Here is a 27,294-nt window from a genome sequence, read left to right on the forward strand (position 1 = left end):
CACGAGTTAGGAAGCATGGACTGGGAGCAGTTGTTCCATGGTAAGGGAACTATAGACATGTGGAGATGGTTTAAGGAACAGTTGTTGGGAGTGATGAGTAAATATGTCCCTCTGAGACAGGCAAGACGGGGTAAGATAAAGGAACCTTGGATGACGAGAGCGGTGGAGCTTCTAGTGAAAAGGAAGAAGGTAGCTTACATAAGGTGGAGGAAGCTAGGGTCAAGTTCAGCTAGAGAGGATTACATGCAGGCAAGGAAGGAGCTCAAAAATGGTCTGAGGAGAGCCAGGAGGGGGCACGAGAAAGGCTTGGCAGAAGGAATCCGGGAAAACACAAAGGCATTTTACACTTACGTGAGGAATAAGAGAATGGTCAAAGAAAGAGTAGGGCCGATCAGGGATAGCATAGGGAACTTGTGTGTGGAGCCTGAGGAGGTAGGGGAAGCCCTAAATGAGTTTTTTGCTTCTGTCTTTACGAAAGAAACGACCTGTGTAGTGAATGAAACCTTTGAAGAGCAGGTGTGCATGCTGGAATGGATAGAGATAGAGGAAGCTGATGTACTGAAAATTTTGTCAAACATTAAGATTGACAAGTCGCCAGGCCCGGATCAGATTTGTCCTCGGCTGCTTTGGGAAGCGAGAAATGCAATTGCTTCGCCACTTGCGAAGATCTTTGCATCCTCGCTCTCCACTGGAGTCGTACCTGAGGACTGGAGAGAGGCAAATGTAATTCCTCTCTTCAAGAAAGGAAATAGGGAAATCCCCGGCAATTATAGACCGGTAAGTCTCACGTCTGTCGTCTGCAAGGTGTTAGAAAGGATTCTGAGGGATAAGATTTATGACCATCTGGAAGAGCATGGCTTGATCAAATACAGTCAACACGGCTTTGTGAGGGGTAGGTCATGCCTTACAAACCTTATCGAGTTTTTTGAGGATGTGACTAGTAAGGTTGATGAGGGTCAAGCTGTGGATGTGGTGTATATGGACTTCAGTAAGGCATTTGATAAGGTTCCCCATGGAAGGCTCATTCAGAAGGTCAGGAGGAATGGGATACAGGGGAACTTAGCTGCTTGGATACAGAATTGGCTGGCCAACAGAAGACAGCGAGTGGTAGTAGAAGGAAAATATTCTGCCTGGAAGTCAGTGGTGAGTGGGGTTCCACAGGGCTCTGTCCTTGGGCCTCTACTGTTTGTAATTTTTATTAATGACTTGGACGAGGGAATTGAAGGATGGGTCAGCAAGTTTGCAGACGACACAAAGGTCGGAGGTGTCGTTGACAGTGTAGAGGGCTGTTGTAGGCTGCAGCGGGACATTGACAGGATGCAGAGATGGGCTGAGAGGTGGCAGATGGAGTTCAACCTGGATAAATGCGAGGTGATGCATTTTGGAAGGTCGAATTTGAAAGCTGAGTACAGGATTAAGGATAGGATTCTTGGCAGCGTGGAGGAACAGAGGGATCTTGGTGTGCAGATACATAGATCCCTTAAAATGGCCACCCAAGTGGACAGGGTTGTTAAGAAAGCATATGGTGTTTTGGCTTTCATTAACAGGGGGATTGAGTTTAAGAGTCGTGAGATCTTGTTGCAGCTCTATAAAACTTTGGTTAGACCGCACTTGGAATACTGCGTCCAGTTCTGGGCGCCCTATTATAGGAAAGATGTGGATGCTTTGGAGAGGGTTCAGAGGAGGTTTACCAGGATGCTGCCTGGACTGGAGGGCTTATCTTATGAAGAGAGGTTGACTGAGCTCGGTCTCTTTTCATTGGAGAAAAGGAGGAGGAGAGGGGACCTAATTGAGGTATACAAGATAATGAGAGGCATAGATAGAGTCGATAGCCAGAGACTATTTCCCAGGGCAGAAATGGCTAGCATGAGGGGTCATAGTTTTAAGCTGGTTGGTGGAAAGTATAGAGGGGATGTCAGAGGCAGGTTCTTTACGCAGAGAGTTGTGAGAGCATGGAATGCGTTGCCAGCAGCAGTTGTGGAAGCAAGGTCATTGGGGTCATTTAAGAGACTGCTGGACATGCATATGGTCACAGAAATTTGAGGGTGCATCCATGAGGATCAATGGTCGGCACAACATTGTGGGCTGAAGGGCCTGTTCTGTGCTGTACTGTTCTATGTTCTATGTTCTAATTGCTGTTGATTCTGGACCCCAGGGTTTCAACAGTTGGCTAAACTCATATTTTGTGCTTGGTTTGATCAGCTCTTGTATAGTAAGAGTTCATCTGTTATTTAAACTGTGGAAACTTGTGGCTTCATTCTTTTAGCAAATAACTGGGATTTAGGATAACTTCTTTTCAATGTAAGTTACTGGTCTCTACTAAACTAATAATACAAGTTAACATTTGGGTTGGTGTTACTATTTAAATTGTACTGATGTATGCCCATGTGATACATTCCACTCATCAGAGTGGGCTGTGTTCTCTGGGCCTGGCTTTGGTCTATCACCACGGTGGTTTAAAAGAAAAAAGACAATGTAATATTTCAAGGTACTTTTCTTACAGTTAATGCTACTCTTCGATGCATGGTTTTATTTTGTAGTTTGCTCTGTCACATGGGAAAATAAAGCAGCAATTTCATGCCTTCCAAGGGGCTGGGCAGCACGGTGGCTCAGTGGTTAGCACTGCTGCCTCACCAGGGACCCAGGTTCAATTCCACCCTTGGGCAACTGTCTGTGTGGAGTTTGCATGTTCTCCCTGTGTCTGAATGGGTTTCCTCTGGATGCTCCAATTTCCTTCCACAGTCCAAAGATGTGCAGGTTAGGTTAGGTCAATTAGCCATGGGAAATGCAAGGTTGCAGGGATTGGGTGGAATACCCTTGGAGGATTGGTGTGAGCTTGATAGACTGGAAGACCTGCTTCCAAATCATAGGGACTGTATGGTTCACAAATGGTATTCTGATGAATAATAACTAATGTTCTTCTGGTGGTGCTCAGAAAGAAATGTACTGCCTGTAAGTCCCACACTTGGATGTCCTGTGGACTCAGTGCAGTTGCCAGTTAAATTTATAATCTATTCAGAGTATACACATTCACCTTATGTGAGCCACTTGCAAACAGAAGAGACTTTTAGATTATCATAGGATGCAATGAAGAAGCAATGAACATTTACTGAGGGCTTCCTGGAATGGGGGGGGGGGGGGTAACAGGAAATGATTAGAGAGTTGTAACTGAGTTGATGGCCTTTATTACGTGCTCAATTCAACTACAGATTGAGGGATTTATTGCCCAGCTACAATTGCGCTAGAGCCAAACAGTTGGCTCAGTCATTTCAGAGTCAACCATGTTGCTGTGGGTCTGGGGTCACACATTGGCCAGACTGGGTGAGCATAGCAGATTTCCTTCCCGATTACCACATGGATCTTTCAACAAAGGACTCAGAGTTACCTGACTATTAATTCCAGATTTATTGAATTCAAGTTTCGCCATTTGTCATGTTAGCACATGAATATCTGTCCCCAAATATCATCAGAGGTCACATGACACCAGGTAATAGTCCAACAAGTTTATTTGAAATCACAAGCTTGCTGTGTTCATCCAGCCTCACATTTTATTATGTTGGAATTCTCCAGCATCTGCAGTTCCCATTATCTCTTTCAAAGCACTGCTCCTTTGTCAGCTTTTTCTCATGGTGAGAGTGGAGCAGCACTCCGAAAGCTTGTGATTTCGTGTGACTTGATGTCGTGTGACTTCTGACCTTGTCCACCCCAGTCCAGCACTGGCACCTCTACACCCTGAATATTAGGCAGCATCTATTGATGACTAATCCAATGGCAGTGCCATGATACCACCATCTCTCCTTACAAACTTCAGGAGGAGCAGCAACGGTAAAAGTGAGGGAGCAGGTTATTCTCTGGGACTCTCAGTCTCGGGAAGTGTACAGATCAATGGGCAAAGCAGAAGATGGTGGAAAACTGGCAGCGTCAAAAAGGCAACATTTTCTATTAACGCTAACTCAGCTGCCTCTACTTGGCTTATCTTCTCTGAAGTGTCGGTACTTCTCTCTTTGAAGTGTGCAAGGAACTGTTAAAAACTTTCAATTATCATTGGCAAAGCAAAAGAGAATATTCTGAAATTTAAAAATAAAATGAGGCCAGTTGCCTGTGACAAAACCTGCCAAACAACTGTTTTGTTTTAATTTCAAGGCTGCATTTATCTTCTTCAGCATTAAGGCATAATTCCACGCCTTGGCAGCTGTGGATCTTGGCAGCAACTATGGAAGTTCTCCATATTTTAAAAATAGAAGAAAATACACTCACTAGTTTGGACTGCGATGCACAAACTGAGAATGAAAGAGACATAGTTTGCGGTGGCAAATGTACAGTTGATGAGCCATCCTTTGTGCTACTATTCACCCTAAGTAGGCAAGACACTGATTGCGAGGCGTGACAAGGGAAAGTGTTTGGGGTGGGAGCAGAAACAACTGGGAGAAATTCAGAAATTCTTTGTAATGCATTGGAATTTTTGGACTTCAGCTGCATGGAAAGGTTACAAAAGCAGGGACCATTCTCCTTGGAAAAGGAGAGGATGGAGATGAGCTGATTTTGCAAGTAAACAGAACTATAGATTTAAGTTTGGTTTGCGTTTCTATGTTGTGTGTGTTAAGAGGGGATAAGTAGTTAAGGATTCATCTTTGAATCCTGTGAGTGGTACCAGAACTTGATTACAGGCATTTACATGAGGCTTACATAGAATAGTTCAGAAACAAGGGCAGAAAGAAGAAAAAGAGTGGAATGTTGCCAAGCAGCAAGATGTTCTCTGACAAAAGGAGACAGACAGAAATCAAGCTAGTTTAGAAAAGATAGAACTATCCAGAAGGTCAAGGAGAGTGTAGGACCTTTTCAGATAGAGAACCAGGTCATTCAGAGCAAAGAAAAAGGGCCTGCAGCTTCAGTAGTGCAGTTTAGGAGTCTCCAAAACTATTAGGGCAGAAGGGAAAAAAGGTTCTGAATGTCTGAAAGTCAATAAGAGAAAATTACCTGAAACAGAAGGCTGTGCAATTAATATTTAAGTGAACCCATGATAAGTGAGCTGTATTCAAGAGTCTCATGATAAAACATTGAGTGAATGCAGAAATTTGCTCAAAATGAGTTTAGAACAGCCATGCCCACTGAACAAGAAACATTAAAGTGGAAACAGTGTAATCCTTCACTAAAGTTTGAGTACCTTTCAAGTTAATATTGAAGGTACAAGGTTTGAATGTTTATATCTGAAAGTTATGTCTTGTACACCGAAAAATAAATCTTTTGTTTTCATTTTAGGTGTTATAAATTTTGACATTATTCTGTTAGATGTACATTGACAGCCTCTTGCTCAGTGACTGATCTTCACAGCAAATAACCTACAAAAATCAAACTGATGACTGATCAAGCCAGGTCTCACTCTGGGATTGGACCCTACTGTATTACCATCAACTGGGATTATACACCTTACTGTGGAATTGGTTGAGAACAGTTACTGTAGGACACATAGGTGGGGCTAGGACTGGTGGGAGTTTGTTCATGAATACAGTTGATCAAACCCGAAGAGACTCGGGGTCGGAATCATGATATAGTCATCCCTGGTCAAAATACAATTGTGTGGACATCAAGATTGGACTGGGTTTAGCTGTGACAAATGGTTGAATGGTCATCAGCAAATCATTTCCTAAACGTCTGCATGAAAATAATTTCCTCTGTTAAGAACTGGTCCATTTGTTTGTTTTTAGTTGACTGCTTGAGCCTGTTCAAATTGTATTATGTAGAATTTTGACAAAAAAAAATTTAACACATATGTGTAAAATTTCTTTACCATAGAGGCTTGTGATTCTGTTAAAATGGGAGGCAAAGAATATACATGAATGTGTACAGAGTTAAAAATGTTTGAATGTTAATATTCACACAGCATAATTTCAGGAGAAAGACGTTCAATGACTGCAGATGGTGATACTATCAACCAAATCATCAATATAGCTGGGAGAAGTCAGAATTTTGACATTTTGTGACGAGTAATTCACTCCTGGGCTCCCTGATACCTTTTCAGTGTCTACACAGTCAACAGCGACATGAAGAAATTCATCTCTTTTTCTGGATGCTTCAGCCTCAGGACATCAACGTCACCCAGGTCAAAACAATCCGTTTGATGAAGGTTCTTGTCCCGCTCGGAATTTTTGGATTTTGAACGAGCAGCATGTGAATTTTCTGTGTGTGTGTGCAAAGGTTAAATGATTAACTTGTAAATATTCCTGTTGCCTTGATTATTTCTTTTAACAAAATAATATGAGATCGATAGTTCTTGGAGGCTAACAGAAATTTGTTTAGCTTGTGTGAGCTTTTATGAGTGAACAGAGTAAACAGTGTCTTCAGTCAGAAAGTTCTGAAATTGTTTCTAATTTCAAGAAAACATTAGAGCTCGGCAAACTTCTTAGTCTCAGTTTGGGAGCTTTGTGGAAGTTTTGATTGACGGCGGATGCATTGAACAGTTGGCCCTGATGAAAAATAGTCTAGAATTGTTTAGAAATAGGTCATCCCAGTGTAAGCAGTTTAGTTTGAATGCCCCAGGCCAGAGTTGTTTGGTTAAAGCCCTGGAGGAATGATGTGAAGCTGAGAAAGTCTAAACTCAGTTGTATTAAGACTCGAGAAAGAGGCTATCAGATGGTCCAGATAGAGAATTATAACTACCTATAATTTAACCTGATAGAAGTGATAGAGAAGGGAATTCTCTCTGGTGTGAGTAATGTAAGGAACTAATAGCATTATATTTTACTGCATGTTTTGACATCTTTAAATTTTGGTTATCTATAAATAGTTAGTTTTGCTCTATTTTGATTTGCTTTTCTTGCTCTTTATGAACTGTTTTATTGTTAAAACAAAATCTGCAACACTGCATGACTGTGTTTCAGTGAGAGACCATCTTGATAAAACAAAACAAAACATGATCTAGCAAGCCAGGTTTCTGTCTGGGATCTGACAAGTCCTGGAGGAACATCAGTTGCAATCTTGTCAACTGATTAAACATTTAATTAACTTTTCACTGGCCTTTTTTTGCAGTAGAAATCAGACCTCAGAGAGCAGTCCATTAGACAACATGGAGAAATAGAATAAAACATGGGGCTAAAGGGGCCTTGATCCTGTCAGAAATGAGGATGAGAATGCGACCATTGTATCTTGGAGCTCGTTACTTAAAAACATTGTTGCTTGATCTCACTGGGCTTTTATGTCCCAGAGTGTGGGAAGCCCAGATCACATGCTCATCAACCCTGCAGAATATCTCCAAGCCTAAAGGGTATTGTCCATGGGGAGCTACAAAGTATCCTCCAAGACACACACTGTGGATATCCACCATCATTCTTTACAATGTCATTCTCCCATTGTCAGTGAGTCAACATCATACAGTACCTCTACTTAACACCTTTGTGAATGTGCAAACATCACATTGACAAGATAAACAAAAGATTGGCATCATAATTTCAGGGCAATATGTGGTAGACAATACCCGTACCCTTTCCAGAACAGCCCATGTTATAAGGAACGAAGGAATGTTCTTTAACATACCAGATTCTGAAATGTCATCCCAATATGGGCAGTCAAATTCATACTCCGCCTTTAATATCTGTTCAAACAGTCTGGAGTCATTTTCATCATAGAATGGAGGATATCCACATAACCTACAGGAAGAAAATATAACAAAACAGTCACGAATGATTTTGTGGGTTCACTTATTCTTTTTAAAACTAATTACCTAAATCATGTAAACAATTAAATGACGACTGGAAATTAAAACCACGGTTCGTTGCATGAAAAAGCCTTGAAGCTGCTCCTGTGATTTCAGGAACCTGGGTTTATGAAAATAGATAAGAAAAACTGAGGTAAGCCAAGAGAGCAGCAAGAGGCAATTTAACAAACCACACACCTTCCTGGCTTGGAACTGTGTCCACTGTTACTTCACGGGGTTGAAATAAAGTTATAGAGCATAGCATGGTACAGCACGGAAACAGACGCTTCAGTCCAACTCATCCATGCCAACCAGATATCCGAAATTAATCTAGTCCCATTAGCCAAGATTTGACCCCTCTTCTTCATGTATCCATCCAGATGCCTTTTAAATGTTGTAATTATACCAGCCTCCAACAATTCCTCTGGCAGCTCATTCCATACACACACCACCCTCTGCGTGAAAAAGTTGCCCCTTAGGTCATTTTCAAATCTTTCCCCTCTCACCTTAAACCTATGCCCTGCTAGTTTTGGACTCTCTTACCCTGGGGAAAAGACCTTGGCTTTTCCCCCTATCTATGCCCCTCATAAACCCCAATAAAGGTCACCCCTCAGCCTCTGACGCTCCAGATAAAATAGCCCCAGCTTATCCAGTCTCTCCCCATAGCTCAAACCCTCCAACACAGGCAATATTCTTGTGAATGTTTTCTGAATCCCGTCAAGTTTCACAACATCCTTCCTACAGTGGGGAGGCCAGAACTGAAGGCAGCATTCCAAAAGTGGTCTAATCAATGTCCTGTACAGCTGCAACACAATTTCCCACCTCCTATACTCAAAGCACCAATCAGTAAAGACAAATTCTGGAATCGCCTCCCTGACATGACTGTAGGATCTGGATGTGAGTTTGCTCGCTGAGCTGGAAGGATCATTCTCAGACGTTTCGTCACCATTCTAGGTAACATCATCAGTGAGCCTCCGGTGAAGCTGGCGTTATGTCCCGCTTTCTATTTATATGTTTAGGTTTCCATGGGTTGGTGATAAATAGAAAGCGGGACATAACACCAGCGCTTCGTCGGAGGCTCACTGATGGTGTTACCTAGAATGGGGACCAAACATCTGAAAACGAACCTTCCAGCTCAGCGAGCAAACTCATATCCAGAACCTCAACCTGAGCTACAAATCTTCTCAAAGCTCGCTATGGCTGTAGGATATTTCATTGATGGAAGTCGGTCATGAGGTAACTCACTGCCACCTTCTCAAGGACATTTAAGTATGGGCAATAAATGCTGATCCATCCAGCCACATCTCGGGAAAGAAGTAATGTTCTAGATGCTAAATGCAACAGGAAGTTAAATCCTGGTGACCCATTCAAATTGAACAATGATTGCAGGACATTTTTATGAAGTGGCAAACAATAAGTTCAGAACTGACGTCCAGTAAACTTTTCCTTTACAAAGTGATTAATATGGTAACGATGTCCCAGATAAGAGTGGAGACCAAAAGTCTGGAATCACCAAGAGGCACTTTGGTGCTGCAGTGGGGGGTGACATAAATTCCTCTAGAAAGGTAAAACTGGTGTCCACAATTTGTGTTTTTAAAGTAAAATTATCAATGCAAACAAATCTCAGTTAAACCGTGCTGAAAGCAATGTTGACAGTATCCAACAGACAGTATATCTATGTTCAGGTAGGATCTATGTATATTTACATATAGACAGGATCAGCTTCACTTCTCTGCCTTAGCTATTGTCTGCTGTATCGTCAGACTGTTGCAATTCACTACCGTTGTGATTTAGAAAGAGTATGCCTGACGAAAATTGGAAAAGCCACTTTACCTGGAATCTTGCCCTGTGAAGACAAGCTTCCAAATGTTAATGGGCCAATTTAAAGTAACACTCACAACATGGAGGGCTTAAGTAGCTGCAGCCAATTTGGGGGCAGCTTTAAAAATTATCTTTTAATCAAACTGTTGAGACATATTACAACACATCTCTGTGGCAGATGGGACTTGAACCCAAAACTTCAAGTTCAGAGGTCAAGATACAGTCTCCATATTCATTGATTCATAGAGTTATACAGCATGGAAAAAGACCCTTCGGTCCAAATCATCCATGCCAACCAGATATCGTAAATTAATCTAGTCTCGTTTGCTAGCACTTGGCCCAGATCCCTCTAAACACTTCCTATTCACATACCCATCCAGATGCCATTTAAATGTTATAATTGTACCAGCCTCCACCCCTTCCTCTAGCAGTTTATTCCCTAGAAGGACCACACACTGTATGAAAATGTTGCCCCTCAGGTCCCTTTTAAATCTTTCCCCTCTCATCTTAAACCTATGCCCTTTAGTTTTGGAGTCCCCCACCCTGGGGAAAAGACCTCTAATATTCACCCTATCCAAGCCCCGCCTGATTTTAAAATCTTCTACAAGGTTACTCGTCAGCCTCAGATACTCCAGGAAAATTTGCCCCAGTCTATCGAGCCTCTCTCTATAGGTCAAACCTTGGCAAAATCCTTGTAAATCTTCTCTGAACTCTTTCAAGTCTCACAACATCCTTCCTTCAGCAAGGAGACCAGAATTGCACACAGACCTGTCAGACCACAGCCTGGTCAGAGAGGGTCAGTACGCCACAGGCAAGGGGAGAGTCTTTCATAACCTCAGCTGGTACAGTGATTGAACCCTCATCATTAGCATCACAAACCCACCCTCCAGCAAACGGAGCTAAGGGACATAGTCACACTACAGCAGAGCCCCTAATAAGATTTTAAACGTCTGAGGCATGTGATGACACACGACTATAAAAAGTGGGGGATTTGAACCCAGAGGTAAGGACATTACCACATCTCCTGGTCCATCAATGTTATATAAGAAGCAGCTGATATTTACCCTTGACCCTCCTCAATTGATGCAAGTGACGTGAAGGGACAGAATTGTTGTAACTGCTAACCCTTGGCACATATTTAAAAATGAGCCAATGACACCATTCGCGTGAAAATTTTCACCGTGTTGCTACAATCTCAGGGCTTCCTGTCCTCCACAACTGCTTACCACAATCTGGAGGGATTTTCCTCTTGTTCAGCTAAAGCCTTGGGCACTATCATTCAGGGTGTACCAATCCAGCAAATTTGCAGCAAGGGTAATTTCTGTAGAAAGTGCTGCAGTATCTAGCCCGTGGGATATCAATAGGCAGAAGTTTGATTGAAGTATTTCGTTAACCATACTTAGACATGAAATTGCAAAGTAATTTTTTTTATTGGCAAATGTTGCTGAAATTGAAAGCACAAAGTATAATGATTGTAACTGCTCCTTTTCCTGATCTAACCAAAATTTAGTGTTTTCATGCAGATGTAAAAGATTATGAGACAACAAGGTGTGGAGCTGGATGAACACAGCAGGCCAAGCAGCATCAGAGGAGCAGGAAAGCCGTCGTTTCGGGCCTAGACCCTTCTTCAGAAAAAGATTTTGTTTGCTTTCTATCTTCTCCCATTCCAAGCCAAACAAGTTTATTATACTTAAGACACAGCTCAATTTACGTACTTGTGCTGTGTGAAAGCCATCAAGTTTCCATGGCTTAATGGGACACGTGGAAAGCAAAAGCAGACCCGCATGAATATAGTGCCTATCACTAGCTCAGGATATCGCAGTGTGATTCCCAAGCAGTGAGGCACTTTGGAAGTGCACTTTCAGTTGGAAGAATCCAGTCACCAGATCATGCATAAACTGATGAAAATTAGAGCAGTCCTGGGGCTGAGGTCACTGCAGGCCAAACGGGGGCTAGATCCTGGGAGTAAGCACTCAGTAATCAAACGCTAAAGGGTCACCATGGAAGGTCTGGGGCAGGAAAGTGGAGCTTGGATCTTCCTGCCCAGAACCCAATTCCAGTGAGGACACCCATCCCGCTGCTGCTTGTTCATTGGCCCTCACTTCGAGTACAGCAATCCCAAGAGGGGAAGGGTCTGTGCCCTGTTCCCAAATAACTCTTTAACTCAAAACTAAATATCAGAGCTGCATAGATCGTAAATTCTACTCATTACTGTGTAGATCCAGATGAAACATATACCCCAGAATTTAGAGGCTGGCTCTGTGTAAGGTTAATTGAAAAAGTTTGATTGCATTTTAGCTGTTTTGATTTAAAACTAAGTTCCAAAACCCACAAACGTTTGACACAGTGCAAATCGTATAGATGAGGATGTCAAGTGACTACGGATGTGTGCTCCACCAGTGCTACGCTGGAGCACTGCAGCAAGCCTGAGGCAGAGATGTTGGCCAGGCAACATGGTGGGGTGTGGAAGAGGCGGGCAACTGGAAGCTCAGGGCCATTTTGTGGACAGAACGGAGGTGAATGACTGTGATCAACATAAAGGATTAGAACAGAAATCCTGTCGGAGAGAGGAGCCAAATGTCTCAAGGTGAGCATCCCTGGAAGAGATGTGGGAGTGAACCTGTCCAGCATAGGTTCTTTTTCCCAGAATATAATTTCTGGGATGGTCAGATGGAGACAGGAATCTCCCCAGTGCCAACCTGGTTGATTATCACAGCATCTTTCCTGCTGCATCTTGGAAGGCAGAATTCCACTCTTGGTTCTGGCGCCATCGGGGTTGCATTATCTCAGAGTTGTTTCAACCTCAGAGCTTCCTCCTCCCGGCTTTCTTTGGAGTCGAAAGTTTTTTGCAGCACTTTGTACTGGCTTTGTGGGCCGAAGGATCTGTTCCTGTCCTGATCTGGTCTTTGTTCTTATTTTGATTCATTCAGCTTACGTGATCACCTTCATTTGCACACTGATAGCTTCTTGAACAGTCTGCGTTATTGCTCATTTGCTTCTTGTTGATCACTGACTAAGCTTGCATTATGTTAAAATCTTTAGTCAGTAAGTACGTCCTCAAGTATCCCACGCCTAAAAGATCCAGAGTATTGATATCCAGTTTTGAACTGAATGCCACTCAAAAATGCATACGTTGATTAATTCACATTCAGCTAGGAATAATTTCAAGGCCAGGGATCAGATGATGCCAACAAGTTACTGTGCCAAAGCTGTCAATTGCTGTGGCATTTAAACTATCCAGTATGGCTCTTCCATGCAATTAAACATAAACATCCAGTTGTTCCTTTTCTCATAAATATTACCAACTCAAGCAAACATTCAACCCAAACTCAGCTGCAAACGTAAAATATCACTTTCCTCATTGAATAATATCTGCAATTACTCTCCATCTCTCAATAACTCTGATTTCTTAGAAGTATCTTTTTCCAACTTTTTGTCCTCCCCCCCCGTAAAGTGCAGCTATTTTATTTTCTAAGGATCCCAACATTTAGATCCATCCCCCAAGTGTACACATCCCACATTCAACTGGGACACTGGTTGCTAAGTTGTTTAACCAGAAAAACGTAGGGACAGGAGGAGATCATTCAGCTCCTTGTGCCTGTTTCAACATTCCATGAGATCAAGGCTGGTCGGTACCTTCCTCCATGTACCTATCTTTTCCTAATAAATCCATGAAAGATCTATCAAAATCTGTTTCAGAATTAATAAATGATCTAGCACTGAGCGCCAGTTGCAGAAGAAAGTATCAAATGTTGACCATCCAGGAGAATTGCTTTATAATCCCATTTAATCTCAATACCCCAACTGATGAAGGTGAGCATGCTATACGCCTTCTTTAGCATCTTATCCATTTGTGTTACCACTTTAGGAGATATTTGGACTTGCATCCCAAGATCCCTCTATATATCAATGTTCCCAAGGGTTTTATCATTTACTCTGTACTTTCCTCTTGTATTTGGCTTCCCAAAATGTATCACCTCACACTTATCCAGATTAAACTCCATCTGCCATTTATCCAATCAACTTTCCAACTGATTGAAATCCTGTTGTATCCTTTGTTAACCTTTCTCACTAACCACAACTCCTCCAAATTTTGTGCCATTGGCAAACGTATTCATCAGACCACTGACATTTCATCCAAAGTATTTAAGTATTACAAACAACTGCATTGCCAGCACTGATCCTTGTGAAACACCACTGATCGCAGACTTCCAGTCAGAGAAACACCTCTCCACAACAACTTTCTGTCTTCTATGATCAGGCTAGTTTTGTTTCCAACTTAACAACTCACTGTGGATCCCATGTGACTTAAACCTTCTGGACTAGCCTACCACGAGGGACCTTGTCAGATGCTTTATTAAAGTATATGTAGACAACAAATATTGCCCTAACTCAACAATCATTTTTGTCACTTCTTCAAAAGACTCAGTCAAATTTGTCAGCCTCAATCACCTGGCCAGGCTCATTCCCCAATAAAAGGTCTAGCATGGCCCTTTCTTCAGTTGGGCTATCTGCATATTGTTTCAGGAAACCCTCCCGGATGCACCGAACAAATTCTATCCATCTAAGCCCTGGCACCAGCGGAATCCCAGTCCATATTGGAGAAGTTAAAATCACCTGCTACAACAACCCTGTTGTTTTTACAGCTTACTTATCTGTTCCTCCCCTGCCTGCTGACCTTTGGTCGGTATATAGCATAACGCCATCACAGTGACTGCACATTTCTTATTCCTGGGCTTTACCCATCTGGCCTTGCTGGATGAACCATCCAAAATGTCCTCATTTAGTACAGGTATGACATTCTTCTTTATCAGTAATTGATCTCTCCCACGCCTTTTTACATCCCTCTTCAACACCCCTTTAACATCTAACCCCTGGAATGTTGAGCTATCAGTCCTGTCCTTCTCTCAACCAAGTTTCTAGAATGGCGACAATATTGTGGTCCTGTGTACTAATCCAGGCTCGAAGCTCATCTGTCTGAACCGTTATACTGTTGACATTGACATAAATACACTTCAGTCTGCCAGCCCTCTGTGTTCATTAACCTGGCCCTGCTGCTCTTCCCATTAGACTTGACTTAGTCTTTACCTTCTCTTCATTCACCCCACATGCTCAGATTTCCACCCCCCGCCACATTAGCTTAATTCCTCCTGAGTGACACGAGCAAACCTTCCTGCCAGGATATTGGTTCCCCTCCAGTTTAGGTGCAACCTGTCCTTCTTGTATAGGACCAGCCTGACCTGGAAGAGGTCCCTGTGGGCGTATACCTGAAGTCTACCCTCCTATACCAGCCCTTTACCATGTATTCAACTCTACTATGCTCCTATTTCTGGCCTCACTAGCACAGCGAGTAATTTTGAGATAACAATCCTAGAGGTCCTGCTTTTCAACTTTCTATCAAACTCCCTAAATTTGGAGGACTCATCTCTCTTTCTGCCTATGTTATTAATACCAATATGGACCACCACCTCTGGCTGCTCACTCTCACTTTTCAAAATATCCTGCACCTACTCAGACACATCCTTGACCCTGCCGCCAGGAAGGCAACACACCATCATGGAATCTTACTAGTGACCACAGAAACGCTGGCCTGTGCCTCTGACTATAGTCCCTCTATTACTAACTCTCACCTAAACTTCGACCCTCTCTGCCATACAGCCAATCGTGGTCCCACTGATCTGGTTGCTGCTGTTGCTTTCCCCTGAGAGGCCATACACCCATCCCGCAGGGTCCACAAAGGTTTACTAGTTTGAGACGAGAACAGGGGCAGCACAGTGGCTCAGAGGTTAGCACTGCGGGCTCACAGCACCAGGGACCTGGGTTTGATTCCAGCCTCGGGGAACTGTCTGTGTGGAGTTTGCACATTCTCCCCGTGTCTGTGTGGGTTTCCTCCGGGTGCTCCGGTTTCCTCCCACGGTCCCAAAGATGTGCAGGGTAGGTGGATTGGCCATGCTAAATTGCCCATAGTGTTCAGGGATGTGTACATTAGGTGGGTTTTATGGGTCTGGGTGGGATGTTCCAACGATCGGTGTAGACTTGTTGAGCCGAAGGGCCTGTTTCCACACTGTCAGGATTCTATGAACAGCTACAGGGGCTTCCTGCGCTGCCTGCTTACCAGCCCTTGCTAGCAGTCACCCAGTTTCAACTGAGATAAGTCGATCAAACAGCATGCAGAATGAAATGAGGGGCTTTAGTCTTGAAACCTCATGCACCTACACTGGGCAGAGAAGTAACCTGCTAATTCACGCAGGCAGTGCAAAATTAATGCACTAAAAAGATTTGTGAGAAATGTGGACATGCCTATGTCAAAGATTTTATAAATAAACCAGATGAAAGGATAATGCTGTTTTTGCTTGGCTCCTGTACATAAAAAGATACCAAGGAAAATGATATTTAATCGATTTGTCACTTCATTGCTCAGCGGATTGGTGGAGAACAGAAAGAATCATAAAGACTTGGGCTCGTCGTTTATTAAACTTTTCTGGTGATACGACTGACTTTAACTTTAAGGTGAGGCAGATTAAAAGAGAGATTCCTCAGGTGTAAAACAACATCAGTAATGCTTGCACACACAACCCATCATTATTGTATCCTCCACTTTTTGCATCCAAAGAATTGCCAAGTCAAGAAAAAATTGTTTTTAAAATCACAAATGTCTCATTTCAACATGAGGTTCCAAGAACTAGCGTTGCCCTGAGCAGCAAAAGGATCAAAGGTCATTGACCTTTTGTAGACTATTATATTGCGGTTTGAGGCAATAATCCAAGTCTGGAATGTTTTAAGATTATTTTTCACTCATTAACCTACTGTAGTCCATATATAGCAATAAGAAACACAGGGGTTTAACTACCTGGCATTGAAAACTATGATTGTATAGCGAATACTTGACTAAGTCAATAGTTTTATAAATTATGCACATACCAGAACTCACAGTAAGAAGTATATTTGGATCTAAATTTGCTTTTATTGTTCATGAAAGAAATGTCAAGTAACTAAACTTAGATATTGGAGTGAAGTAAATAACATATTTCTGATCCTGATAGACTTTGGAAAATTATGATGCAGAGCTCTAATTAGTTCTAACTTTTAATATTGGTTTCATCCTAATTGTTATCAACATAGATGCTTTAGAACAAATCGATTAAATATCATTCATATCTCTCTGGCTAATATTTATCACTCAATTTATCTGACAAAAACAGATTATCTACTCAAGTTCACATTTCAATTTGTGAGATCTTTCTATGCGCAAGTTGTCTGCCAATTTTCTACACTGAGACGATAACTACACCTGGTTGTCAATCACTTTGGGACATCGTGAAATCATGAAAGGTGCTATACAAATGCAACTCTTCTTTTGGACAGATTTTACAGGCTTTGTCTTTATTCATTCAGAGGGTGATGGCATTGCTGGCTGAACTGAGGTATATTACCTATTCCCAATTGCTATGGAGGCAGTAATGGTGAACTGCCTCATTGAATCACTGAGTCCATTTGCTGCAGGTGCTGTTAGGGAGGGACTTCCAACATTTTGACCCAGTCATGCTGCAGGAATGGTGATACATTTCCTACATCAGGATGGTGACTGGCTTGGAGGGGAACTTGCAGGAGGTAGTTTTTCCATGTATCTGCTATCCTTGTCCTCCTGGATGAAATTGGTTGTGAGCTTGGAAGATGCTGCCTGCGGTACCCTGGTGAATTTCTGCAGACTACATTTAGATAATACACTCTGCCGATAGTGTGCATCGGTGATGAAGGCAGTGGATGCTTCGGACGTGGTGCCTATCAAGCGGGGGCTGCTTTATCCTGGATGGTGCCAAGTTTCTTGAGTGTCGTTGGGGCTGCACTCACCCAGGCAAGTGGGGAGTATTCCGTCACACTCCTGACTTGTAGATGGTGCACAGGCTTTAGGGGGTCAGGGGGTGAATTACTTGCTGCAGGATTCCTCGCCTCTGACCTGCTCTTGCAGCCACTGCGTTTATGTGTTGAGCCAGTTCAGTTTCAGGTCAACTGTAACCCCCAGGATGTTGATAGTGGGGTTCTGCAATGGTCATGCCATTACATGACAAGGTGTAATGGTGGATTCTCCCTTGTTAGCCTGGCATTTTTATGGTGTGAATGTTACTAGCCACTTGTCAGCTCAAGCCTGGGTATATTCTCCAGGTCTTGCTGCATTTGAACATGGGCTGCTTCAGTATCTGAGGAGTCACCAATGATGCTGAACATTGTGCAATCATTGACAAACATCCCCACTTCTGACCTTATGGTGGAGGGAAGGTCATTGATGCAGCAGCTGAAGATGGTTGGGCCAAGGATGCTACCCTGAGGAGCTCCTGCAGAGATGTCCTGGAGCTGAGATGATTGACTGCTGACAACCACAACCATTTTCTTTCTGCTAATTATGACTCAGCCAGCAGAGTTACTCCCCTAATTCCCATCGTTTCCAGTTTTGCTAGATGCCAGTGTTCTAACTGTACTGGAACAGCTTGGCTACGGGAATTGCAAGTTCTGGAACACACATTTTCAGCATTATTGCCAGAATGTTGCCATGGCCCATAGTCTTTATCTCCAACCATTTCTTGATATCATGTGGAGTGAATCAAATTGGCTGACCACTGATATCTGTAATTCTGGGGACCACTGGAGAAGGCTGAGATGGATCATCCACTTGGCACTTCCGGCTGAAGATTACTGTGAATGCATCAGCCTTATCTTTTGCACTGATGTGCTGGGGTTTTCCATCATTGAGGATGGGGATATTTGTGGAGGATCCTCCTCCAGTGAGTTGTTTCATTGCCCATCACCATTCACAACTGGAAGAGGCAGGACTAGAGAGCTTAGATCTGATCTGTTGCTTAGCTCTGTCTATCACATGATGCTTTCACTGTTTGGTGTGCAAGTCCTGTTTGGTAGCATCACCAGGTTGGCACCTCATCTTCAGATATGCCTGGTGCTGCTCCTGGAATGCTCTCCTGCACCCTCCTTTGATCCAGGGTTGATCCCGTGGCCTGATGGTAATGGTTGAGGGGGGATATGCCGGGCCATGAGGTTACAGATTGTGCTGGAGTACAATTCTGCTGCTGTTAATGACCCACAGCATCTCATGGATAGATCTGTTTGACGTCTATCCCACTTAGCATGCAGCACGATGGGAGTTATTCTCAATGTGAAGGTAGGACTTCTCCACAAGGACTGTGCGATGGTTGCTCTGACCGATACAGTCATGGACAGATGTAACTGCACCTGACAGATTGGTAAGGATGAGGTCAAGTATGTTTTTCCCTCTTGTTGGTTTCCTCACGACCTGCCACAGATCCAGTCCAGCAGCTCTGTCCTTTAGGACCCGACCAACTCGATCAGTAGTACTACTGCCGAGCCACTGTTGGTGGTGGGCATTGAAATCCCCCACCCACCCAGAGTATACTTTGCTTCTAGCCACCCTCTGATTTCTCTAAGTGTTGTTTGACAAGGAGGAGTACCGATTCATCAGCTGAGGGAGGGTGGTACGTGGTAATCAGCAGGGGGTTTCCTTGCCCATGTTTAACCTGAAGCCATGAGACTTTATGGAGTCTGGAGCCAATGTTGAAGACTCCCAGAGCAACACCCTCCTGACTGAATACTGCAGAGTTACCCCCTGTGCTGTTCCTGTCCTACCGATGGGACAGCACATATCCAGGGATGGTGATGGTAGTGTCTGGGGCATTGTCTGTAAGGTATGATTGTGTGAGTAGGACTATGTCAGGCTGTTGCTTGACTAGTCCGTGAGACAGCTCTCCCAATTTAACATACAAATTGTCATCATTGTTTTTCAAAGCTTCTCTGTCACTGTAATCTCCTTCAACCTGATCACAATCTGAACGAACTTCTCTCATTCTGGGGCCTGGTTCATTCTGCCATTAATGGCCGCATCTTCACTAGCTGAAACTTAACTCCGGATTACCATCCGAAACTTTTCCAGCTCACCTCTAAGATGTTCCTTAAACCTTCCTCTTGTACCTTCTCATGTGGCTGAGTGTCAAATTGTCTTCGACAAGCAGTTCTGTAAAGCACCGTAGAGTCATTCAGGTTGACAGCACAGGAAAAGGCCCTTTGGCCCATCCATTCTACACTTGGGATAAGCAGCTACATTATCACGTTTCGCAGCAATTTGCCCATAACTTTGTATGCTTTGGCATTACAAGTGCACATCTAAATACCTCATCAATGTACCTCTACCCACTCTTACAGGCAGTGAGTTCCAGATTCCCACCACCCTCTGGGTCCTTCCATCTCCACTAAACCTCTTGCTGCTTATCTTAAATCTTTGCCCCAATCATTGATCTGCCCACCTGGGTCCTTTCAGTCTACACTATCTATGTACCTCATCAGTTTCTGGATCTCAATCATCTCCCTCCTCATTCTCCTCTACTGTAAGGAAAACAATCCCAATCTGTCCAATCTCTCTTTATAACTGAATCTCTCCAGCCCAGGCGACATGCTGGTAAATCTCCTCTGTACCCTCTCCAGTGTAATCACATTCTTCCCAGAATGTGGGTTCCAGACCTGCACACAGTGCTCCGGCTGTGGTCTAACCAACATTTTATGCATACCCAACTCTGGGGAAAGCGCTGGAAAATGAGATTAGAATAGTTAGGATATTGCTGTTGACTGGCAATGGGCGGAAAGGTTTTCTCCTATGGTGTAGACCTCTCAGATTGCATGATTCATAAGTGAGGCCTGTGGACACTATAAGCTTGGAACAGCTGAACTTTCAAACCAAACAACTGCACCACCATAAGTGCAACGTGAATGTGCCAAACTGGGGGTAGTTTTTATTTCTGAGCCTGTGGTTGAGATGACACAAACTTATTTGAGATCAGTCCCTTGTAGCCAACTGGTTTAAACAGTGTAAACAGAATTCAGCTCTAAGCCCCAGCAATGAAAGATTAGTGTACTAAATCACTTTGTTACTCAACAGCGAACCCCTTCTGGTTACTTTGTGACCTGTTTTACAAGTATGAGCATGCAGATATACATTTACAGAACATATATGGAATTTGACTTGAATAAAACTGCGCTCCCTGAAATGGAATTCTCAGATTTTGTGTCTGATCTTAAAAGTTCAGTCAGGAAAAAAAACCTACAAAATCACTTCTAACATTTTTGAAAGTTTCTTCCCTTTATATTGAAAAACAAATTCCAGGTTCCCCATTTGATATCTTTCTTTGGGTAAATTTTAAGCTTGCTGTGTTTTTGCTGAAATGTGTACAAAGTTCGGTAAAATAAAAATAAAAATGCATTAAGCACAAAAATGTCAATAAAACCCATAGGCCAGCATTCCATGAAAAGTCATCATATGGTACACATTATGTTGTGTTGATCATTTTGTACAGAAAAGATATAGTATGAAGTATTAAAAGAATGAGGCATTTTATAGCAATTCAAAGCCTCGAGAATACAACCGTTTCACAATCACAAACCAATGCCTGGAATTCCAACTCACAGTATCCTACCAACTGACCATAAATATTGGAGAGAATTGTAGTTTAAATGAATTGTGTGGGTGTCGTTCGACAATAACCAATAAATGTTATTCCATCATTCCTGTGGGAATGAAAAGGCAGCAATTGATAATGTGTTTACCCAGCAAACTGGTTAGCTAACGCCAATACCAACGCAAAGATAATCTTTATTCTCTCTTGAGGCTTACGTTCTTTTACAAAAAATGGAGTGAATTTTTCTCTACTTGCTAATGCTGGCATGAACATGTCTTGACAGTAGGGGAGGGAAGGATGCTGCTTTATAATCAAACCAAGTTGTTCAAAATTAAAAATAAATGTAAGAAATACACTCAAATATGATTCAGCGATGGTTTGAACAAAGCAGAGTTCACCTCTATTTTAATGATTTCTATTATTAAATAGAGTTAAAGAATCATTCAAAACTGACCCTTTGGACCAATCAGTCCATGTCGACCACATTCCCAACGAAGCTAGTTGCACCTGCCTGTGCTTGGCCTGTATCCCTCCAAACATTTCTTCTTCATGAACTTATCCAAACATCTTTTTAAATATTGTAACTGTACCAGCATCCACCACTTCCTCAGGAAGTCCATTCCACACATGAGACATTCTGTGTAAAAAAGTTGCCCCTCGTCTTTTTTAAGTCTTTCCTCCTCCCACCTTAAAAATGTGCCCCCGAGTCTTGAAATCTACCCCCCCAAGAGAAAATACATCTGTCACTCACCTTATCTACGCCCCTCAGGCTTTTACAAACCTCTATAAGGTCACCCCTTAACCTCCTACACTCCAGTGAAAAAAGTCCATCCAGGCCCTCAATTCCTAGCAACATCTCGGTTAATCTCTTCTGAACTGTCTCCAGCTGAATAATATCCTTCCTACAACAGGGAAACCAGAATTGGTAAACAGTATTCCAGAAGAGGCCTCACGAACGTCCTGTACAACATCAACATGACGTCCCAACTCCTATACTCAAAGGCCTGAGCAATGAAGGCAAGTGTGCCAAACACCTTCTCAGCCAGAGATAGTACGAACTGCAGATGCTGGAGGATCCGAGATAACAAGGTGTAGAGCTGGATGAACACAGCAGGCCAAGCAGCATCAGAGGAGCAGGAAGGCTGACATTTTGGGCCAGAGTTAACATTTCTGAAGAAGGGTCTAGGCTCAAAACGTCAGCCTTCCTGCTCCTCTGATGCTGCTTGGCCTGCTGTGTTCATCCAGCTCTACACCTTGTTATCTTACTTTCTTAACCACTCTGTCTACATGTGATGCTGACTTCAAAGAATTGAGTCTCTCAGTTCTACAACACTACCCAAGGCCCTATTTTTAATTGTACATGTCCTGCCCTTGTTTGTTTTACCAAAATGTTTTACCAATACCTTGCATTTATACAAATTAAACTCCTTCCGCCAATCCTCAGCTCATTTAAAAAATGATGCACGAACATCTTGACAATTTTTATTGGCACAGTTAGAATTAGAGCTACCTAAAAAAATTTCTAATCATACACAAATGAATGCAAAATCCTGCAGATGCTGCAGTTATGAAATGAAAATGAAAACAGGTCTGACATCAAGTGTGGAAAGACAGAGTTAACATTTTGGGACCAATATGACTAGGCTTGGAATGGAGCAGTCAGTACAATGAAGAGACTTATTGGATTCATAACACTGCGTGGGTTTCCTCTGGGTGCTCCGGTTTCCTCCCACAGTCCAAAGATATGCAGGCTGGGTGGGTTGGCCGTGGGAAATTGCCCGGAGTGTTCAGGGGTGTTTTGCTTCAGTGGGTTAGACATGGGAAATGCAAGGATAGGGGAATGCCTCTGGGTGGGATGGTCTTCGGTGGGACGGTGTGGACTTGCTGGGCTGAATGGCCTGTTTCCACACCTGTAGGGATTTTATGATTCTACAATTAACACTGTTTCTCTCTCCATTAATGTTGCCAGACCTGTTGAGTTTCTCCAACACTTCCTGTTCAAATTCTAAAGTGTACCAATCCTGCTATCTCTGGTGTGAGGGTGTCATTACAAGAGAGCCAGATTGGGCAGAGTTACTGGTATAGAAATAATATCATGGGATTAGCCATCCAGAAATTTCGCCAATGTTCTGAAGACATGCATTCAAATTCCGCCATGGCAGGCGGTGAAATCTGAATTCAACAGAAATCTGGAATTAAAGAGCTAGCCTAATGACCACGCAATTCCTGTCAAGTGCCAGCACAATCCAATGGACTCAGCAGTTACAGCTCTGAAGGAAGCTATTCAACAAGGAAAGGAAAATAAGTCTGCAGCAATGTTTTGCTGCTTCTGCTGCTTATGCATTCTCCTGCAAAGACCCCATGTAAAAGTCTATAACCAACAAACTTCCTGCAACACTGATTCACAGAACACAAAAATAGTGATCAAAACTTCTTTGAGAATGGTGTAGCAGGTGAGGCTCTGCATCACAAAATACTTCCAGCCTCTACATCCAGTCAATACTCCCATGTGCACTCTCTTTTGTAAAGAACCCTAGAGATTTTTATTTTCCAAAATGCTTCCTTGTCCTCTTTTGTTCCAACTATTTTACACACTGTGGGAAGTTTGTAATTTTTTTTTCCCTTAGACTTGCATTGTGCTAGTCTCTGCCACAATGTCATGCTAGTGGAAGGTGGTAACAAGCCAATCTAATAATATTAAAGTTGGCAGTGGACATTTTGTTGGAATAAAGAAAAACAAAGGGAGAACATTTCCTTGGTGTGTTCTCCAAGCCAGTGCCTTGATCAGTGTTAACATGCCAATAATCAGCTCACTTTTCTCATGAAATTTAGATCGCTGCTCCCTTCGAAATTTAGCATTCTTGTGATTTAATCCTGATCAATACAAGAAAAATTTTTGGCAGCACATCTAGTTTTTCAGCAATACTCAGGTTCCATACTACTGAGGCACTATATACAAATGCATTCTTAATACTAAATGCAATTAAAACATGCGGGTGTGAGATTCTTCATAAACATGCTGTCATTGGTTATGGCAAAGGTCAATGTTTAAATTGTCATGTCAATTTGAATTTCCAATTCAGCTAATGGTTTCCAATAGTTACTCAACAATGAGATTAGATCAACTGTAAGGAATTTACACATTGAATTAACGGTTGTGTTCCAAAGACAATTAATGAGACATAAATTAAGGTGTATGTTTATTCTGGAGAGATCCAATACGGTTGAGAGAATATGTTTCTTGAACAGGAGACAATGGAATCCACGCAGGGAAAGGCAACATTAGATTTCCTTTTAATACTGAGAAAGGCTTAATGAGTTAAACTACAGCAAGGAATATTTGGGAGTTTAGTGATCAAAAGGCTGTTAATTCTAAGGTGAAAGTGAGGACAGAACTGTTAATAAAATGTATTCACAAAATCAATTGCAAGGAAGTGGATTTTGAGGGAATGAAACATTGTAGAAAAGGATCTATAGGTGAACATTATTCAAAATGCAGGGTGTGGAGGGAAGGTATGAGAGCTCGGTGTGTTATAATTTTACTTTGCAGAAGCAGGTGGTCTAAAATAAGTTTGTGTGCAAACAGACTTGAGCTTATACAAATGACAAGGGTAATCATATTTGTAAGAAACAGAGGGAATATGAAATTCTGAAATGTATTAGGAAAGTACAGGCTTGGGAGAGCTGTAACATCAACCAAAAATTCTGCTGAGTAGCAATGAGAAACATGAAAATAATGCACTGACATAAATAGCTGATGTAAAGTGTTGTCTGACTGATCTCAGTAATTCTCTCTGGGGTTTCACACTCAAGATACAGTATTTGTGTGAACGGGATAGCCACGTGAGGGATTTGCGTACAATTACTGATGTAATTTGGATAAATGTGAGGTTATTCACTTTGGAAGCAAAGCCAAGAGGGCTGATTACTACCTGAATGGCTGTAATGTGGAGGTGCTGGTGTTCGACTGGGGTGGACAATGTCAGAAATCGCACAACACCAGGTTATAGTTCAACAGGTTTATTTGAAAACACGAGCTTTTGGAGCCTCATTCCTCCTTCAGGTGTTAGTGAGAGAGGTTGTATCAGACACAGAATTTATAAATAAAAGGTCAGAGGGTCACACCACTGATGAGGATGTACTAAACAAACCTAAGATGTTGTTAAATCTTTAATCAGTTCAAAGGTTTTAATTGATTGATATGTGTATGGAAATCCCCGAATTCCTTTCGTCTCCCTGCCCTGAGAGAACTAAAGGTTTCTGTCAGTGTAACAAAGAGGTAACATTTTAGGTCAGACAATGTGTGTTAGGTGTGAGGCCTTGTTTAGAACCTGTTTGTGTTTTAGTTTGGAGTCAGACTGGCTTGATTTCTGAAGTAGGAATTTATAAAATGCCCCATTGACTGACTGTCAATGAATTGTGTGCTTTTGAATAAAATAAAACGTATCTGTAAATACAAATTCATCCGAAAGATACACGTGTGTGTGTGTGTGTGTGTGTGTGTATGTCTGTGTGTGTGAGACAATCTGAGTGACAGTATAAATTGGAAGAAGGGAGCGTGCAGTGGGACCTGGGTGTCCTTGTGCACCAGTCGCTGAAGGTAAGCATGCAGGTGCAGCAGGTGGTAAAGAAGGCAAATGGTATGTTGGCCTTCATTGCGAGAGGTTTCGAATACAGGAGCAGGGATGTGTTGTTGCAGTTATACAGGGCCTTGGTGAGGCCACACCTAGAATATTGTGTGCAGTTTTGGTCTCCTTTTCTGAGGAAGGATGCTTTTGCTCTCGAGGGAGTGCAGCGAAGGTTTACCAGGCTGATTCTGAGGATGGCGGGTCTGATGTATGAAGAGAGATTGGCTGGATTGGGATTATTTTTGCTGGAGTTCAGACAAATAAGGGGGCATCTCATAGAGACTTATAAAATTCTAACAGGATTGGACAGGGTAGATGCAGGGAGCATGTTCCCGATGGTGGGTATGTCCAGAACCAGGGGTCACAGTTTGATGATTCAGGGTAGACCACTTAGGACGGAGATGAGGAGACATTCCTTCAACCAAAGAGAGGTGAGCCGGTGGAATTCATTACCACAGGAAATAGCTGATTCCAAAACATTATATGGATTCAGGAGGTGGCTAGATATAGCACTTGGGGCGAATGGGATCAGAGGTAATGGGCAGAAAGCAGGATTAGGCCCGTGAGTTCGATGATCAGCTATGATCGTGAAGAATGTCAGAGCAGGTTCGAAGGGTTGAATGGCCTCCTCTTGCTCCTATCTTCTATGCTTCTATGTTTCTAAAACATTCAGCATAAATTGCAAAATTGATGCTTGCAATCTTTTTTTAGTTTGTGGGATGTGGCTGTAGCTGCCCAGGTCAGTATTCTGACACTAATTGCCCTTTGAACTGAGTGTCTTGTTCAAAGGGCAGTTCAGAGTTAACCACATTGCTGTGGGTCTGGAGTCACGTGTAGGCCAGACCAGGTAAGGATCCATCCCTAGGGGGGATCGTGAACCAGATGATTTTGCACCACAGTCAAAGGGAGATGTCACTGAGATTAACTTTTACATTGCAGGGTCACGAAGTACATTCAAATGCCACAATTAGCTGTTGGAGGGGGGACCCAGGGCATTAGCCTTGCCTTCAGGATTACTGGGATAATGAGGTCACCAGTATACCACTATATCCCTGTTCATAAATGGAAGATGTTCCCAAGAATTTCCTGATTGACCCTTCCTCTAATGGTGCATTGTTCTTTGGGGAAATCCTAAAAGTCATTCCTTTTGGCTTGTTTTAGTATTGCTAATACAAGCTCTGATGTTCACATGTAGAATGGAAGCATCCCATGTCAGGTATGCACCTTGCAATTTGATTGTGTATCTGGTGCCTTTCATGCGGTCAAACAGCCCAGACGTTTTCACAAAAGTGCACGTTGTCAGAAATTGACACCAAGCCAAAGAAATTGACAAAGAAAGGCCAGGATGTTAGCACCATGGTTAGCGTCTGTGTGGAGTTTGTACATTCCCCCTGTGCATGCGTGTGTTTCCTCCGGTGAACTGGTCTCTTCCCACAGTCCAAAGATATGCAAGTTTGGTGGATTGGCCACACTATAGTGTTCAGGGATGTGCAGAGTTACAGGGATGGGGTAGGGGTGGGGTCTGTGTCCAATGCTCTTCGGAGGATTGGTGTGGGTTTGATAGGCCAAATGGCCTGCTTCCACACTGTAGGGATTCAATGATTAGGTCATTAGTGACCAACAGCTTGAGGTAGGATGTTAAGAGAAAGAGGTGCAGGGAAAGTAGGATTTAGGGATGGAA

The 27,294-nt window shown here is 42.7% G+C and overlaps 1 protein-coding gene across 1 annotated transcript in view; it reads right to left on the bottom strand.

Annotated features, from left to right (window-relative positions):
* camk1da (calcium/calmodulin-dependent protein kinase 1Da) overlaps positions 1-27,294 on the bottom strand; it is a 423,644-nt gene that overhangs the window by 42,302 nt on the left and 354,048 nt on the right. The window contains exon 7 of the mRNA XM_059654830.1: positions 7,531-7,643. Coding sequence (XP_059510813.1) covers positions 7,531-7,643 — 113 coding nt within the window. The remainder of the gene's footprint in view (positions 1-7,530; positions 7,644-27,294) is intronic.

Source organism: Stegostoma tigrinum, chromosome 25, assembly GCF_030684315.1.
Source record: "Stegostoma tigrinum isolate sSteTig4 chromosome 25, sSteTig4.hap1, whole genome shotgun sequence".
Lineage (NCBI taxonomy): Eukaryota > Metazoa > Chordata > Chondrichthyes > Orectolobiformes > Stegostomatidae > Stegostoma > Stegostoma tigrinum.